General features: G+C 39.3%; 1 protein-coding gene across 3 annotated transcripts in view; it reads right to left on the minus strand.

The window, feature by feature from the left end:
- The window catches only part of LOC121899460 (limbic system associated membrane protein), a 245,764-nt gene that overhangs the window by 30,488 nt on the left and 195,317 nt on the right, over positions 1 to 19,959 (minus strand). For all 3 annotated transcript variants that reach the window (XM_042415303.1, XM_042415304.1, XM_042415302.1), the window contains one exon: positions 7,523 to 7,648. In XM_042415303.1, the coding sequence (XP_042271237.1) occupies positions 7,523 to 7,648 (126 nt within the window). The remainder of the gene's footprint in view (positions 1 to 7,522; positions 7,649 to 19,959) is intronic.

The raw sequence follows: 19,959 nt of genomic DNA on the forward strand, positions 1-19,959 counted from the left end.
CATTGTGCTCGACGGGGTGCCGCCATTCCCCCAACCTCCCACCAGGAGCTCCTGTCTCCGACCTTTCGCAACTATTCTGGGGGAGTTTAAAAGGAAAAAAAAAAAAACCAGCAGTGGACTCAAGCTGGGAACCAGCCAGCTAAAGAGACTAACACTAACATGCTTGCAGATCACATTCATGTTGCCTGCACTCACACACATGTATTCAGTCTCTCCCTCACACACACATCTCATACCTCTCCTCAACCTTCTCTTTTATCTTCTTTCCATCCTCCAATCCCTCTGAATATCCATTCACCTCTGCACTCCTACCCGTCCCTCCATGCTCTATTGATCATTCCCCTCACAAGTCCGAGCAATGACCTATTCAGTCAATATTCACAGCGCCCACATAGAGGCCGAACAAAAAGTGTTTTGATAAAATCTACAAGAACTACAAAATAGCGTGCTGCATACAGTATGCCCACTACCCCACACAGATAAAACAGATGTCATACTGTTTCAGTGGACTATATTAGAACCAGCCTTAGATCTTCAAAGTTTCCCTTGTTGCTTTCAGTGACTGTGTTCAAAGAAACCTATCTAATGAGACGTCCATGTAATGAGACACCTAATGGATGTGTTGGTTTTTGTTTGTGTTGTGGTGCTTTGAGCTGGTTATCATGATAGACTAAAAGGCCAATGAATGGAGCTACTGTAATATCAGTAAGTATTTCTACTTTGAAATTCTATGCAAACAGTGCAGTGAAAGTATAAAATGACAGCACATTTACTCTCTTGATGAATCACACTGATGAGGGGAATCCAGGTAAAAGCCATTAATGCGTATTGATTTCTATAAAACTATTTTCCTATCAGAGATGAGCAGATGAGTTAGAGGACTTTTTAAACTCTAAAAAACAAAGCTGCATCTCGCGATAATGACCACTTCATATTTTGAACATGGAGGGTAGGAAATAAAGGGTTAATAATCGCACAGTTTTCATTCAGGCAATTATTTGTGATTGAAGTAATTGTTATACTTTGCTTGTTATCTGCTTTGGCAATGTAAGCCAAACAACAAATAAAACTCTTTAGGTGAACTGGTGCATGTAGCACTTTAATGAGCACCTTGTTTGTTGTGCTCACAAAAGTCCACGTCCTTACTCATAATGAAGTATCGCCTGCCTCATTGTCACTTACATCACGCTGAAAGGGTTGTAATATTTACCAAGCCACAGTGTTCCTCATTTCATCGGATGGCTCTCTGCAGTCTCGGCACAGCAGGTCCAAAAATCTCTGCCTCAGACCTGCTCTAACAATGTATTGAGAGACCTCACAAAAATTAATTCAATTCATACCCTCAATCCCTTAATTACAAATGCAGCTGAATGATGTGTGAGAAATAACCTGCCCGCCTGACTTCTTGTCTCAATGACAAACACAAACAACATCTTTTTCTTGGAGTCTAATTATGTATAACTATATATATATATATATATATATATATACACATATCCTTGGCACTGAAAACATTCTTTCTGTTTATCTTTCAATCTCGCCAGCATGCCATTTTGTCATGAAAGCCCCTTTCACACTGGACAAAAAACCCACTAACACCCACTAACATCTGGCTTTTGCCTTCGGTGAGAAAGGGTACAATCTGCATTCACTCCCGGGTCAAATGACAATAGTCTCGGGTATTTATAGGCTCCAGCTCTGATCGGTGGTGATGGAAACATGACATCTGGGTACAAACGCTAATTTTTCACCTTTTCTGGCTGCTATTTCATCTATTTCTGTCTGCGGATGTCTCACATGATCTCTCTGTAATAACAAAGTTATGCATACTTTGTTATTACAGAGAGATCATACATAAACATATGGTTTCATCCATGTATATGTAGGATTAGCATGCTAGGCTAACAGTCTGTCAGCTGTGTGATTTTATATCCATGCCATGATGTCTTTCAGAGCACGCAAACACCATAAACACACCTGTCAACTGCCCAGCACAGTGCTGTTAAACTGGAGACACCGCAGCTACACCTTATTTTTATACAGTCTATGGGCTACACACAGCACAGCACGGCTATGCTAATGATGCTAGAAAAATGCTAGCACTCTAGAAAAAAAAACAAAACAGAAAGGCAAACTCGTCTACTGGCAATGTAAAAGTAGTCAATTGCCTATTTTAGTGGGTTTACCCACGTTTAAAAAACCCTGCATATACACACTAATTTTGGTGTAAAAAGGGTATAAGAAACCTAACATGTCAATCATAATCTAATTAGCTCCGTGATAACCAAGTGACAAAGGCAACAATAATGGAGAAATAGGATTGTGTGGTGCTGAGAGAGAGCAGTTTCAGCTTGGATGGCCCTGTAGAAACAGATGACAGCTGTAATCAATGTGGACACCCAAGAAACCCTGCTATTAACTAGCCTATCTCATAAACAAATCCTAGCATGGAGTACCAATTTAGGCTGAAAACATTCAACTCAAGCATTGAAGGCATCATTTGTCACTAAGGTACAGTGCTATGAATTGTATGGGATTGTGTTTTAATTTGGAGCCCCTGAGAAAAGAAGTTTTACAGACAAAACTTGACAACAGACATATTCTAGAGCTGACTTGTTACCGTCTGCAGTTTGATGACTTTCTGGGTTGTTACAATCTTGTCAGTTTGAATAAAGCAAACCATTTTTTATGCTTGCTCCTTTAGCCTCTCTTTTGGCATTGATTGTTTTTGAGTTTTGCAACATTTCAAAATATAATTACACTGCGTCATTACCTGTTGTGTTTAATTTACTAGGTAGCCTCTGTAGACAGATTTATGCATATGCAGGAATGTCATTTGTCACAGTTGGCATACACTTGCAGGTGTGCCTAAATTTGATTAACTGAATGTTGACATAGAAGAGCTAAAATCATTTTGCTTCATGCCAACTTCTTAGTGCTTTTTTATTTTATTTTATATTAGTTAACTGTCATAAACACAGGTGGAAGGTGGGCACTTTGAAAAAAGTGCTGGCATATCTTAAGCAAGAGTAGAGTGCTTCGTAAAACTTTGGGAAATAAGGCTTTTCAGTTTAGCACATGCACATTTTCTTTTTTGTGAGCAGGCCATTCACAACAATAAGATTGTTAAGGCACAGATGACAACAATAAAAACAGCAGAAACTACAGGACAGAAGGTTGATGGTTGGGTTATGCAAGTGTTTGCAGGCTAAATATACAGTAGGAAGGTGTTTGTATAGGTCCTGCAGCTCATCCATACAGAATAGTGCACATTTCCACTGGGGCTTCTTCTCAAAACATGAAAAGTGTCAGCATTTTTCAACCAGTAAGGCAGAGAGTTTGTTCTTCTGTCAAAGCTAAACAAATTGTTTTTCTTTAGGTCGTTTCTCACTTAACACTGAACACTATGCAATTCTAAAAAGGATTTTTCCAGTTGAAAAGACAAACTATCTGTCAGATTGACATCTCTGGGTGGCTGTCATTCATTTTCTAGGACTGTTGCGTCACGAAGATGTCATAAAGTGCCCTCATTTAAAAGAAGATTGTCTGTATGAGTGTGTTTGTGCGTGTATATGCTTAGTCGCTCTTGCAATTCTGTGCTGTGAGAACAAGTTTGAGTTCCTGACAATTGGAGTGTGGATATTTGCTAATCAAGGTGATTTTAGCAGGTGTTCACGGTTAAATCTTTAGGGTTAAGATTAGGATTGTGTTTCAGTTCTGGACAGGTCTGAATTCTACATGCAGTGTTCACAGTTTAAATCCAAGCCAATAATGTATTTACTGGAAGGCTTCATATGGACAGAAACACAGGGAATATGTATATGTGACGAGTTTATTATGTGTTTGTCTTGTGTGTGTGACTGCCATTTAATTTTCACACCTTAGTTCATAGCAACATGTGCACAACATCATCAGTCTGAATGTGAATATGCATGTGCTTATGCAAGCATGAGCTCCAGCCAGATTTTCGCACTTGAGTTGGTGACTCATCCTCGAATCTTTCTCTAGTCTTGAATACATTTGACTTGATACTCGTCTTTACTGATTTCAGACTTGACCTTGACTTGTTAATAATCCCTCAAAGATTGGTAAGGCAATATTAATATTCCTGCTGAATATTGTGAGGGTTGTGATACTGAGCATATTTGCTGCTTCATTTGAAAGTAATCATAATCTTGGCTCCTTTGTACCTTTTATACTTTTAAAATATAACTAACAGTTAATAGCATTTTATTTGTATGTCTGAACCACTGTAGAGACTTAACACCTGATCCCTAAAGAATTGACACTTGCCTTGGGCTCTGAATCAAAGACTTCAGACTCAACACAGAGACTGGCATTCTGTGAGTCATGAACATCTGTGGTCCCAGCAAATAGTGAAGTGCGTCGCTAGCTGAGCGAAGCCACGTTACCATCCAGGCAAGCAAAGGCGTGAAGCAGTGAGACCACCAGCTGCCACACATCATTATCTCTCTCAGCAGTCCCACACATGCTCTCGAACTGGGTTAGACTTATGGATTCTGTGGTGAAAGACACTCGCAAAACAACAAAACAATGACAGTGCCAGTGTTTGCAAATGGTGTAGAACCCCCATCTCAGCAGCCACGTGCGCCTGTGTGGACTAACAAGATCCGATCCTGCAAGAATGCTGACACGATTTTCCTTCTATCACACTGTTCCTGTTTCGCTATTCACAATGTTTCAGTGAAGAATAAAGAGTTGTTGAAGGTGGTCTGCCCACCATTTCCTCAACAAAACAGAGAAAGTGAATAATGAAAAGAAAAGCTTCCTTATGGAGGCAAATGCACAGAACTTGCAGAGGCGTAGTCACTAGAGCCCCTTTCACCCATGCTGTCTATCCCTGAAATATTCAGGAACATTTCCTGCACGGGGTCATGTGTGAATGGGAGCAGGGATCGATATGCAGGGAAATCTGTACCGCCAATTTCCCACCTCAAGACCTAGTGACATTTCAGAGAAAATGCCAGTACAGCTGTGTTTTGAATGAAAGCAGTAACAGTGCAGGAAAAGGCACATAAAGGGTAACGTAGATAATATGAACAAGCTAAAACAAGAAGTGTTTGTATGCTGTGAGACTCGACTTGACTTGAGACTTGAAGGCAAAAATGCTGAGGAGACCCGACTTGGTGACACAGTAATATTGAAAAATGCTGCATTGAATGTATTGTGTCTTTTGGAGCGCTGCCAAATTGTCATGAATAATTAATAACATAACAAGCCGCTGCTGTCACCAGAATAAAACGTAGAAGACTCGAAATTCAAATGAGAGCCTTTCATCAAATTATCAATTAGTCTACATGAATTAGTAGGTCAATGGGTTTTTTTTAACTCTCTGAATCTGTGAAAATATTCTGATCAAATCACTTATGTGGGTTATAATTCCCGCATTTAGTTATTAAAAAATGTCCTCTTAGTTTTTGTAAAATATGTAAGAGTATTATTAATGTGTTTTCACTTGTTCCGTGATGTCATTCAACCTGTTTTAAAACAGATGACAGAGAGTGCAGCAGCCACTGCTTCATATCATCCTCAGAGCCAATCTATCTATCTGTAAATATTACAGATTATATCTGTACAAACTGATCTTCATAATATTAATAACAAATTACCTATCAAAGTTATTATTCTATACTTTTTAATCCTTCTAAAATTAAGCCACCTATGTGAGTTATTGGTTCAGTGCCATGGCATGTGTGAAAAGGCACAACTATATGTGCAAGATGCTTAAGACTGAATCCAGTGCATCTTGAAAAATCTACTATTGAATATTACTTTTTTCTTGCCTCTATATCCACATCTCCATCCATTTCCTTAAAACAAAAGCTGTTTAAACTTACAAAGCAGCTTTACCAACAGCAACTTCTGTCTGAACAGTCTGAATCACTTGGATCGGACATTAAACGGACTTTACGTTGCCAGCTCCCTAGTACAAAGTCTGTAATGTCCGATTGAGCCCATGTGTGAATAAAACAGGTCATTGTCCTCACAGGGAGCAAGTGGGCATGTTGATGATGTTTCTATCATGTGACTGGTGCAAAACCGAAATAATACAAACACTTGTTGATATTGCGGATACGTCCAAATACATGTAGTATTGATACCGACACAAAAAACTAGTCATCATTATGGATGAGTGGGTAGCCTCATCCGCCATCTTTGATTTGCTGTAAACAAAAGCAATGTATCCTCGCAGTTTACCATCACAGCCTTAATTTCCAGTAAGTGAGAAGGCATCTGACATAATCTCCTGTTGATGCTACATGTATGAAAGGGCAACTGCAGACAACGTCTGGACCTGATTCTCTGGACACTGTCCGGAGTTCATATGAGAAAACGGCTTCAGCTTGCTGGTGCGGGAAACAGATGTATTTGATGACACATGTTTGGAGTGCTGAAAAACTGGTGCAGTAATTGATAAAGACACACAAACAGAATGGCTTTCAATCAGTGCAAGGCTGTTATCAAACTGAGATGCTGTCAACTTGAGTATCTCCATCCATCACACTACAAGCTTATCAGCAGTTGGAGACATTATTGTTTTTCCTGAAATTGGATTCAATCCCAAAAGAAACAGTATTTCAACTCTCTGACGCACGCACATATATGAAGACATAACACCATGCAGCTACCTGTACACACAGGATGACATGTGCAGACATCAACATAGCTATCATACATGAAGCCTACCTATACCTACTGTATAAAAAACTCTCCTCATGGTTAAATATACATTATCCTTACTAGGGGTGTAACACAAAGCTAGTTCCTGTATCTGTTTATTTCATAAAAAATTCAGTATTTGTTTCTTCATATTTCTACCATACTTTTCTACTACCATTTGTGCTCCTCATGTATTTTTGAACAAGTTTAGCTGCTAAAAAAGTATGCAAAATAATATTCTAAACATGTATCTAAATGTATCAAAGAATTGCATTGGTCCGTGATATTTTTCTTTTAAAAAAACTGGAGGTTGTGTATATAATTGGAGGAGGCCCAGATGAATTTAAAGTTGGTCTGAAGTGTCTATGATACACCTCTGTGTCTTTAGCCTAAGGCCTATTTGTTTACGTTTTGGCTAATCTGCATCACAGAAGGTCATACTGCTTTGGCTTTTAGCAGTTTCTGTTCACACTGTACAAACAACAACCACTAGATGACTTTGATCCTGAAAGAAAAGTCTGAGTGTAACGATTATGAGCCAAGATCTGAAGTTATAGGGAGGGCATTTATGACTTCTAAATGGATTTATGGAGCTTATCCTCGATGGATATTGGAGATCCTGACACCAGTGTAAAGTGTATACTGCTGATTCTCTCTCATTCTCTCTCAGCCTTCATATTCTGTAGCATGCACTATAGCTTATGCTCTAAAACTGATTAAATTCTTTAGGTCACTTAAAACAACTAATTTGGCATTTAGATGATGAAAGAATCTGGCACACCACTGCACAGACAACTAGACTGACACACACGGTGATGAGCACTGATTGGATGATTCTTACCTGAGGGGTTGAGCAGCCGCCAGGTGATTAGTGGGTCCGGCCTGCCACTGGCCAAACAACTGAGTGTCACGTTGCTGCCCTCGTTCACTATCATGTCTTCTGACATCTTGTAGATGTTGGCTGGAACTGGAGACACAAGAGAAATAACATCCAAGTTAGGGATTTATTTTATTTTATTTATGAGAATCAAAGGCGTGCTTTATCTCACACAGCCCTCGATCCCGACCTTACTGAGAGTTCTCAACTTCTAAAAGTCAGAAACTGACATTTTTGCTCTTTACTTAACTTGACAACAATGATGTTTTATTCATCTTTCTCTAAAATATTTTCACTCCACAAAATAACTGAGACTTTCCCATTAAAAACGGTTGGCTTTAAACAGAGGTTAAACACATAAAAACAAGCTGACCTTGATTCTTTCCATGAAAGGAAGAGTTTAGAAGAGCTTTGGAGAACATTTTTCCTACTGCTATAGCCCTCAGAGGTACTTACAGTAAACTTTCTCAACCCAGGATCCAAATATGCAATTTAATCTCCTGCCCCGGGACCTGAGCTCATGAAAACAGATTGCTCCTCTTGTCATATAGGGACCAACCAGAAGCTTGGCACTGATTCTGAGTTCAGACACGTTCTTTCAGAAAAGTAAGCTGTAATATATGAATCCAAATTTAAAGGTGAAATGAGGAATAATTTTAAGCGTGTGTATGTGACATTGATGTTCAAAGTAACACGGATATTTCATCTGAACGCAGCGGTTAATAAGTCATCCCTTCACACTCACATTCACATACTGACGGCAGAGGCTGCCATGCAACTTGCCCATCAGGAGGAGTTTCTAACGCTCGTTCACACATACATTCACCCACTGACGGCACAGCCTTCGGGAGCAATTTGGGGTTCAGTATCTTGCCTGAGGACACTTCGACATGCGGACTGGAGGAGCCAGGGATCGAACTGCCGATTTTCCGATTAGTGGACGACCTGCTCTATCTCTGAGCCACAGCTGCCCCCTTACTCCTCTACTCCATTTACTCCTCACTCCCACTGCTCCCCACTCCCACACAAACAAATAGAAACCTAGAGGGAAGGAGCGCGAGACAGAAACCTTTACTCTGGCACAAACAACTCAGATGAATTAGGTACACTCTGTTTTAGAGAGTCAGCAGCTAAGATGTAATCAATCATGAAGGATATAGAGGGCATACATCAGTGTTTTCATAAACTCTGGCTGAATTGGTTGAGATAAGGTATCGTATATGCAGATATGCGGCCAGAATTACAAATAATGATCAATGACTTGGGAATATGATGAATAGTGAACACACATAATGCGGACAAATGAAGAAGTGTAAATTAGTTTTCTCTAAACTTGTGATAACTAGATTTACTATTCTAATTTCAGAAATGTGTGCGTGTGTGTGTGTATGTCAGGTCTAAATTTTTATCGGCTCATCACATTAGCCCATGTTGCCTTTCTTCCATTAACCCTGTTAGTCCCAAGGTAACACATGCGTCCACTTTTTAATTGAAGCTTCAGCATGAACTGATTATTGTATCTCTGGGCCCTATTTTAACTGCACAAGTGCAATGACAAGCACAGTGTGGTAGGTCTTGGGTGCATGGACAGTGTGGGCGTCTCCATGTGCATCCGCTATTTTAGTTCATATGTGTGCAGCAGAGCAATGTGCAAAAAGGGAGGAGTGAAGGTGAATATAGATCAGCGGGTTTGCTGATTATTTGATACTCTCTCAGCCAGTCACATCACTGCTCTCATAGCTCTGAAACTGTTGTGCTAATTGCAGTTAAATGTGATAACGACAGCTCAGCAAACAGAAAGCTTTTCTTCAGGAAATGTCTGGGTGGTTCAGAGCGTCACGACATGAACACACATCACCACAAATCTGCAGCCAAAGGCAGATGGTGTAGTTTTTTTCATCAGTTAGTTACTATAATTTTGATAGAAATAAAAAAAAAAATAAAGAAATTGATTCGGAGAAGCTGTTTATGTGATGATATCAGACAGACGCTATTTCAGCAGTAATTATAATATCTATCTCACCTCGTACACGGTCACATAGTTTACTAATTAATGCTACACAGCAGCGTTTGCATCACAATGTGTTTCAAGAATAAAACATGAGATGCAACTTTTGCTAAAAAGAAAGTTGGAAAAGAGGCTGATGAACTGCTAACCCGATGTCGCCTTCATAAAAAAGCTGAATCAAGTTATAACAGACCAGTCTGATGTGTGTAGAGGTGTGTGTGTGTGGTTGTTCTGTAGCAGCCTGGTAACATCAGGCGATTTAATGAAGGTAAATACAGTGAACAGCCGTGTGTAATGGCACAGCGCTTAGATGCGGCACTTCTCAGATTTATTAACATATCAGTCCTGCTGGCTTCAGATGCTGCAGGGATTTAATGAACTGAAGGAGAAGCTTTTCATACAGTATAAACAGCTGCGGACAGCAGATACTGTAAGAATCACCCACATTCATTTATATATCAATGCAGACTAATTTACTGACTTTCCTCCTTTAACGACATTAAATGTTATTTTCTGTGCCGATTTTGGTTGGAGAGTGTTTAACTGAAATAAATTATTCATATTTTAAGCATTAATCAGTTGTTGCAGCACGTCTGCAGCAAGTATTTAGTTTGATCTTGTTGATAAAATCGCCAAAGCAGCAGCAGATTGAGGTTATGCCACAAATAGACAAGGTCCTGAAACGTCTGTTTTTTGGGGCAACATCTAATTTCAACCAAAATATAACAACTGTCTTAGCTCTGCTTCATTTGAATGAATGTCCCACCTGTCTGTGCCTCTCCTCCCACCTGCGCTGGTCAATAAAACACCACACAGATGCGCAGAGCGAGTTTCAAGCTCGGGAAAATACCACACAGTTGGAGCACTGCTTGCACTGGTCATTGTGCCTCCATGAAAATACAGCCCTCTGTGTCAATCAACATATTGAAATGAGTAATCATGCTTGACTGCAACCTCTCCTTATGTGCTGTTATGGCAAACCCAGCAACACATGTGCAACAAGTTTGGTTGTGAAGAAGCTGTAAGGAGTTCACTTTTGCTATAGTGGCCTATGTCATTTATTGGTAATGATGCTTTTGTAAATACTTCACATTCTAGGTGTTGACCCTTAATGAAGTAAGAAAGGACAGTGACATGGTTGAACTGGTGTTAAAGTTAAAACTGTGAGTGAAGGTTTGTTCATCAATTTGACACATATGTTACTTATTGGTTATGATGTTGTAAGCTTATAGTTACTGTCAGTTACAATAACTTCTTGATTTGTGGGATTATTGTTTATTATATTCGACACCTCCAGAATTCTAATTAATTTTGTAACTGGATTTTTCTACAACATGAAATCCCTCACATAATCCTAAATGCATTTTTACCCATCATTTTTCTTCATTTTTAAATATCCCTGGCTGCACTGAAATATAAGAAAATATGCAAGAGATTTTGTACTAGTGCACGTTATCATGAACATGTAGACTTATGAGCCTGGTTTGTTACATGTATCTGTTTCTAGAGCAACTGTCCATAGAGAAATAGCCACACATTTAGTAATATGTTGTAATTCATGATAGGCAGACAACAGAAGGAGAGAGCAACACACTTATAACTCACATGTATTGCTTTAGTCTTTTTGAATATGTCTTTGAATATATCTTTTTATCTACAGCTGTATATTATACATTATGTATACATCTACTTAAATTATATTTAAAGCAATAATTGTGTCTTTTTCCCGCCCAAGCTTTAAATGTTGAATATGAAATTAATTTTTGTAATTTTGGTTCAGATAAAAAATGTAGATACTGAGGCTTTTCTTTACAATCGGTGAGCACGTACTGAATAAACTGGATGCCATTCAGATGAAGTGTGAATTTTGGAGATAAAAAGATGTGCCAAAATGTCACTTTATGGATAAAATGATTGCACACAGAGTTATGAGTCTGTACCCTGCAGACATGCATGGCCGTGCCATAAGCTTTCACCGCCGTGATTAAAATAACAGGCTCCAGTCTCTACGCATTAGTCTCACATTTATTTGGCAATCCAAATCATTTACACATGAAAAGCAGAGTTGGGAAGTAAACCATTAAAGCTTATGGGTTACCTGCTTAAAAGTGTCAGCAGCACAATTAGGTGAAAAAAGCTGGTGTGGAAAGTAACATACAATGCAAGCTCTCAACAACTGTTGTCAATCTGTCCATAAACAGGGCACTTAAACCCCGACTGCTCCATTAAAGTTACTCAGTGGCCTGACAATAAAGAATGTGTTCCAGATGTACTCCTGTTGTAGGTGCTGGCAGGTACAGCTTCTTGATGCAGGAGGGTTTTATATTATTTTTTGTGGTTTGCCTCACTGACTAATTAACAGAAATACATAATGAATAATCTATACTGAATGCATTTAGGAGGAGCAAGTTGTAAACCCACTTGTGAGAACTACATCATGTAGGGATTCATATGCTATTTAAATCTGATAGGACTGAATTGAAATAAAGCTGCCTCGTTTTTTTCCATATCGACCATGTTTTCGAAGAAACAACATTCCAGTGTATGTCTATTTCAGATTGTTTCTCCAGAAAGGTTTTTATTGAAGATTTGTCTCTGTACAGCATCAGAGCCTCCCCTCAACTAACATCTCTCTCTTTCTCACACACAGACCAACACACACTAATCCATGCACACACACACACACCATCCGCAAGTAACCCATCTCTCTAATAACAACTGATAAGACAGTCACAATTGTGCCAAACAGCATTTTAAATGAAGTCATGCAGAGTTATTGCCGTAGTCAAATGACCAAGCCAAAATGAAGATGTGTTTTCCCGATATGGCGAGATGGAACAGGGGACGCCGGGGCAGAGGCACTCGATTGAGGTGACAAAGAATACAATTCACCCCCCCCCCCCCCTCAAAAACAACCAAAGCGGGGAGGGGTGGGGGTGGGGGGGGAGTAGGGATATTGATTGGCTGAGTACGATGTGTGACTGGAAAATGAATCCTCGGAAGGATAGATAAAAATGGATCGGGGAGGAAACAACTGCTCATACTCTGATAACCCTGTCAACTCTATAAATGGGAGGGAAGGGAGGGGAACAGGAAAGATGGGGAGAAAAGTGGAAAAGAAGAGATGAAGAAAGGAGACAACAGTGAAGGGAAGAAGTGTGAGTGACATTTCAGCTCTCATGGCCATAGCGCCTGGTCTCCAGCTGTCAGCAAAGAAGAGGGAGGTGGGGCAGAGGAAAGGAATGAATTGTAATCTTAGTCATAGGTCAACTTTCAAGGAACAATGCTGGAAAGGGCAGCTCTTTGAAAAGCACTTTACCTCTGCAACTGTAGGATGGATGAATTCCTTGGAGATACTCTGCACTCCCCGCTAATGTTTTCCTTGTGGCTGGGTTTGGGTGAATTATGGTATACATAGCTGCGGGCTAAAACCTCCTACATTTAATGTCACACTGTGCACACTCACTTTCATATACAGTCATATCTCTACACCTGCAATCTATTTTCTAATTTATTCTGTTTTAATTTCACTCCCCAAAGAGGAATTAATTTCCATTCACAGCCAAATATCACAAGCTACTGTGGAGTATTTTCTCTTCAGGTTAGGCAGGTTTCACCCTCCCACAAAATCCCATCATGTCCTCTCTGGTTAATGATCTTCTATTTGGTTTTCCAATTCCTTAAAAATAATAAATCTCTGATGAAAACTTTATAAATACACTGACCTTGCTTTCAACTCTAATTTCAAACTTCAAAGAAAGAAAGGAAAGAGCGAGAGAAAGACAGTGAATGAGAGAGAGCAAGAGTAATTAGGGACGAATGTGTTTGTGTTTGTAGGTTTGTGCTTTAACACAGCCACAGGCACTTCCTTAGTCTATGTGACAAATTATTCACCACAGGGAGAAATGGAAGGCGATGAAAGCACTAAACTTGTATCTCTGCATGATTAATAACTCCTCCTTCATTACTACGTGCACTTATTATTGCCAAATAGTCTTATCAAGACTATAATGCGATTAAGTCTTTAAAATAATTCTATTGCATGAAATCTCTAAAAATAATGTGTTTATATGTGGCTACAATTAAGGCCTACACATTAGGAACTGATTGATATCAATGCAGGTACTCCACATACAAATGTGTGTTCTAAGCAGTTATTAAGCATTCATCAAAAATAAATACAAGACAGTGTGCACTTGAAATTATTAAAATGCACCATTTTTAAATTGAAGGCTGCTGATTTACCTGTCATGTTATCTTAAGGTACAGACTAATTAAAAGAAAGAGCTTTTGAGCAGTCTAAAAACAGCTGTGAATAATAGATAATGGATTAAATAACTTATTAATTTTTTAGCACAGTACAGAGTTTTGCTGTCTCTCTTGTTTTAATCGCAAACTGGATAGTCAAGTTTTCCGTTTGTGTTTGTTCACCTGATTATCATCTGAGTGGTGCAGGAAATCCAGCCCACAGTCCCTTGGGATTATGTCCATATTGGATGATTCTGCACCTTACAATTATATTCAGTACCAACACAGGAAATAGTATTTCATGGAATGTAATGATGTGGAAAGTAAGGGTATTTTTAGACTGTCCTCCTAAGAGACATCAGTCCTTTCAGAAAATTCCCCAAAATGACATTTGTTTAAATTTAAGTGACAAGATCCTCTAGTGGCCGTAGAAATAATTATTTTTGTCCATTGGGAGCAAAGGTGGAGACGCTGTTATCATAGATTCTGTTATCTGGTAATTTCTGGACTTGGACCGGGAAAATCTGTTGAAGTAAAACAAAATTAAATCAAATTTAAATCTTTTCAGTCATAATGTCCAATACTCTAAGCACAATTTGAATTGTATTAAAATAGGCTAATTTTAACATAACCATAACAACAAAAAGTAATGAGCGAGAGAGATCAGGCAGGACCAAACAAGCAAACCTAAAATAGTATTTTCTGAAACCAAGCAGGTCTAATGACAATGACCACGATGAGTCTGATATACAGTCTGAGTTCACGGAGACCGCTGATGCCATGGCTCCAGCTGAAAAGAAACAAAAAATGTTGAGTGCTCAGGCCTGAAGGGAAATGCAAATTCCCCTGGCTGAGGTGTGACATTATATGGGGGGAATAAAAAATGTTGTGCTCAAACTGCAAGAAATCTGGGAGAAAGAATGGATTCACCAAAGTAGCAACGGACATGAGAATCTTGGCTCTCATTGACGCACACACTGGCAGATGTGCTACCAGTGATGACCAAACTGAATCTGGTTTTCCAGAAAGACGACATCAATCTGGCCACAATCCAACCAATGGTTCACACATCATTTGCAGCACTAACACAGTTACGACATGTCCCAGGTCCAGAAGAAGAGAGGTTCCAGGCGGATTGCCAAGATGACCGGTCCATTCAGGCATTCAAAAATGCCCGAGCACGCTACCTTCAACATCTAATGGATGCTTTGCACGACCGATTCCCTGAAGATTCCCTGGATCTACTTAACTGCCTCAACATCCTTCTGAACCCCTCTCAATACCCACAGACACAGGGTAGTGAGTATTTGATTAAGTTTGTTGCAAAAGGCATAGCATCATTCTTTAAATAGACCTATCCTTTTTGAATAACCTTAAAATGCTCATCTATATTGCGTAATATACTGGCTATCATAATAATCATCATAATCATCATAATAACATGATCTAATAATAATCTAACTATAAAGGAGGAATCTCTATCTGTCTGTCTGTTCTTTGCATATCTTGAGAACTATTTATCCAATCTACTTCACACTTGGTGGTTGTATATTGCTGGGGACCCAAAGAAGTGCAGTGTCAAATTTGGTGCAATTTGGGCACACAACACGTTTAATATGAATAAACTTTGAATAGAGTTCAGCAAGCCGGGCCATCAGAGCTCTGGACAGAGAGTATGTCTTGTATGTCTCATATAAGCACAAATCCTTTGAGCAAAATGATCCAAACTGAAGCCACAGAAAATAAACTATCTAAGAGCCTAATATGATCGATCCACTTTATTTTAGAATGCACTTTTTTTTTTTTTTTTTTTAAGCTCTCTGTAATGTATTTTACTTTTAAATGCAGCCCCCATTACACTTGAAATGAAAAACAGGATAACAGGATAACATTTAACCTTCCTGTTCGTGCCATTTTGTCATAGAAATTGTTTAAAATTGTTTGTTGGATTTATTATTACCCCATCCCCTCAGGCCTACATGTATTTTTTGGTTTGTTTGCAAATAGTTTTTATTTTGTTTTATTTTATCTGAGAATATGTTGGCCTAAAGCTGAGGGAAATTCTTTGTGTTTAGGAGTTATTTTATTTGAAATAGCCTACTTTTCAATAAAAAAGATTATAAATCTACATGCCTTGAAGATGTCATTGTTTCTACAGCCTGCCTATCAACTGTTTTAAGCTCAATAATAAACACATTGTAAACACAATGTCTTTTGTTGCTTAATTTGGAGGACTTGTAGATATTCTAGTTCCCTAAACCTGAACATACAGAGGTTACCATGTGCAGATATTGCAGAAAGTAAAAATTGTAATTGGCATCATACATGCATACACATGATACAATGAATGATGGTCAATACCACCTGCTCTCCACATCTGCTTGTACATGAACCTCATTTACATCAAAACATGTGTGCATAATTTGAAAGACCACCATAGTCTAAATATAGGACAATTCATTGTGGGGAAAAAAGAGAAACTTCATGAAAAAAGAGGTCGAGTGAATGCTAAATGTGGTTCAGCAAAATCAAGATATTTAATTTGGCATTTTCACAACTGGCTTGTACGACTGAACAAAAGGCACAGCACGAGGGAGTGCAATTAATGCACTATGTACTCATAGTAATAATACAAGTAAACATAGTTTGACCTAAATGTTACAACCACAAAAATAAAACAGAAAACAGACAAACAAAAAAACAAAAACAAAGGCATACTCCCTGGTGTTGATGTTGAGAGTGAAACTCTGTTAACCACAGAGGAGAGTGGACCCAAACACTTAAGGGAAATTGCTGGGTACACATACACCAAACAGACGGATAAAGTGCATTTAAAGACCAGAAAATTACAAACTTGTCATAGCACTGCTTGTGCTTATCTTTGTGATGCCACAAAACCAGAAACTTAATATCTCTATTTAGTGATTTAGTTTAGTTCAGTGAGCAAAATCAAAAACATGCTGACAGCCTTGCTTGATCCATCTCAGATGCAGGCGTATTGAGCATGAAATTAGCCTTTGAACAGAAGCAGAGAAGGCAGCAGGTAATGCATGATGCAACTTTGCCCACCTGGACTCTGTCAGATTACTTTATATTCAAGCTAAACTGTTCATTACAATTCAAGGATTACTGCGCCAAACTCTATTCCACTCTTTAGGACACATAAAGGAAACAATAAACAAAAAGACAGCTTTGGGATTTGACTGGGAAATTCTTCTCACTTCGCCCCATTTCAGACTATTAGTTAAAACACAAAATACTGTGCATCTGACTTCATGGACATAAAATAGGAAACAATAACCCTGACCTTATATCTTTTTTTTATGAGCAGAGCTCAGACACAGTTAAAATTCTTTTATATAAAAGACCTTAAAGTATGGCATGGCAATAAATCTACTGTCATCAGTTCTGTGTACACCATTTTACATGTTTTGTATTTTTCCCCTTGGGCTCCTTTTGCTCCCTCTTACATTTACCCCCCACTGGCTCTCAATGTGACATTTGGAGGAGTGATGTGGCACTGAGTGTAGAAGAGGCGTGCGATTATGCTCAGCTAATTTGAAACCATTAGAAGATAATCAGGAGAAAGCACTCGCAGGTCTTTAGCTTTTAGCTTTTAGTGCTTGGAAGCTTTACTGCCAATTACCTGCTTTCTATAAAACAAGGTCAGCCCAAAACCTCCTCTCCAAAGGCCCCAAAAAGGAACATTATAACCAGGCTGTCCGCCACCGGGGTGGCTCAACTCAGAGATTGAATAACGTAACCTTAAACAAGCACCTGCTGTGCCTTGCCCACTCATGATGCCAATGTGTGTTCATACTCGAGTGTGCATGAATGTGGTTTTTGCCTTTCCCTGCATGCATCTCCACATTGGCACCTTGACCGAGCAAGGCAATCTGTTCTTGCGGAAACTAAGAGAGTGACAGTCAGGGGATCTCCACTATTCAATGGTTGAAAAGAGGAGACTATTAACCTCTTCTCTAGAGTTAGCCATTTGAGGTCAAAGGAAGAGGAGAGGCATGCACATCCACGCTAAAACAGAAATCTTTGATATCTCGTTCACAAAATTTGCTCCCTTACACATAATATGGCTTACCGAAAGACTTTTGAAAGAGTAAAAAGGGCCGAAGGAAAGAAGAGCTAAAAAAGGAGAGAAGGAGCAAAATGTAATCGTCTTACTACAACTCTAAATGTCTGCAATGTGCCACTGTTGATAAAGAGTTTCTCTTTAGATTGATACTAAACCTTGTGGCTGAGTCGTTGGTTATACTCTTACTACTGAATGATACACACACACACCTGTATGCATACACACAAGTACAGTTACAAACACACATTTTGTTTTCTGTAGCTTAGACAGTATGTCCCCATACAGTGTAACTCATTGTTCATATCCACTGTTGATCCCTTCAATTATTCATGTTGACAGTGTTACTCAATATAATGACAAGCTACATCTGCATTGCATGAGCTGCACACGCACACACTTGAACACACATTTTGCCTGTTCCATCACGTCACCTCATGCAAAATATAAAGGAGCACCGATCTCGTTTGATCTGAGACCTCAGGGTGTGTTTTCTGCAGGGACACACACGCACGCACACACACACACACACACACATACACACACACACAAATTCTTCTCTGCCTGGCACAGCAGAATTGAAAGAGAATGCATAGGTCTGAGAAGTGGGCTGACGCTGCTGTTATGCTGCAGGAGATGAAGCACAAGTGGCCCGGCAATGCCAGTGGGTCCGTCCTCCCCCTACACTCTCCTTGTGAAAAAAAAAAAAAAAACAGATGAGGAGAGAGAAGAAGAGAAAGTAGATGAGAGAGGTGATGACAGAGGAGAAGGCACCACCTCTCCCCCATCCAAACCATAGCCATCAGCAGCGGCAGCGCGTTAAAAACCCAAGATGCCTGTGAAACTTTCAAAGGAAGTGCCAGATATGAGACAGATGCAATGGCCTGCTGGAGGCACCGATGGAAGCGAAGGAGGAAAACGGAGCTTTCTCTGTGTTTTTCTGAAGGAGGAGGATTTTCTGCATTTGAGACGCATCACATTTCCATCCATTCCTAATATCTAGACCTCGCTCTATTAGGGGACACCGAGGTGATTAATTAAGGAGATGGTTTTTCTGTGTTGAGATGTGTTTTTCCAATGAGGGTCCTGCAAGGGCAGCAACTCATAAATCACATGAACATTTAATTGGTGTTTGCGCTAAAAAAGGGAAAACAACCGAGGTGTAAGGTAGAAAGGTGCAGTAACAGTTTCTGCTAACAAGCTCTACACATGCAGCCAGGGCGGGTCAGAGAAGATGAAATGCTACAGATAGTATTTTTTTCATTAAACCAAATAATGGCAGCTCTAGCCCCTGTGAAAAATATCTATGTTTATATATTCCATATAAGCTGTAATTCTTATCTTGGCCTGACGGAGGTACCTCCGTAAATCCTTTGCCTCCTCAGAAGCAATAGCTTTGTGCTTTAAGCTTGGCATTCACAAAAGTGTGGAGGGCTTGCCAAAAAGGCAAAGCAGATTTTGCATTCAAGCCATCAGATGATTTAGAGGCTTACGATATCATACTGCTCATGATAATGAGAAAAAACAAAGATGGCTAGACAAGCTAAATCCAAGGTTAGGGAATCTTGGCTGAAATGGCGGCCTATCTCTCCACAAGTTCCATTTCTTTGGCTGTTTAATACCACTTCCTGCCCTTTGCTCTTCAACTTCCAAATACCATTCCTCATTATGCCACTTTGTCCAGACAAACCCAGACAGGGTTATTGAAGATCAAAGCCCTCCCCCAACCCCTAAGCCTATGCAGCTCAGTTTAGATGCCTTTTACACCCCACCACTTCCCATTTTCTCCCAAATGTGAAACCACCATCACCTCCTCTTTCTTATTCCAAAGCCATTTTGTCCAATACAGCTGGTTCAGCGAAACTTTGGTTCCTGACAGAGTCAAGGGTGTTGTGCAAATCGTTTTTCCCTTCCCATGTTTCACTCATTGCTGTTTCAGCTAGTTTGCTATTTTTCATAATTAATTAAGTTTTACCTATCAATAATTTAATTATTAATAATTAAGTTTTTTTTAAAGCTTCAAACTGACTAAATTACATTCAGAATCAAAGTTTTTAA

This window comes from Thunnus maccoyii, chromosome 6, assembly GCF_910596095.1.
Source record: "Thunnus maccoyii chromosome 6, fThuMac1.1, whole genome shotgun sequence".
Classification (NCBI taxonomy): Eukaryota; Metazoa; Chordata; class Actinopteri; order Scombriformes; family Scombridae; genus Thunnus; species Thunnus maccoyii.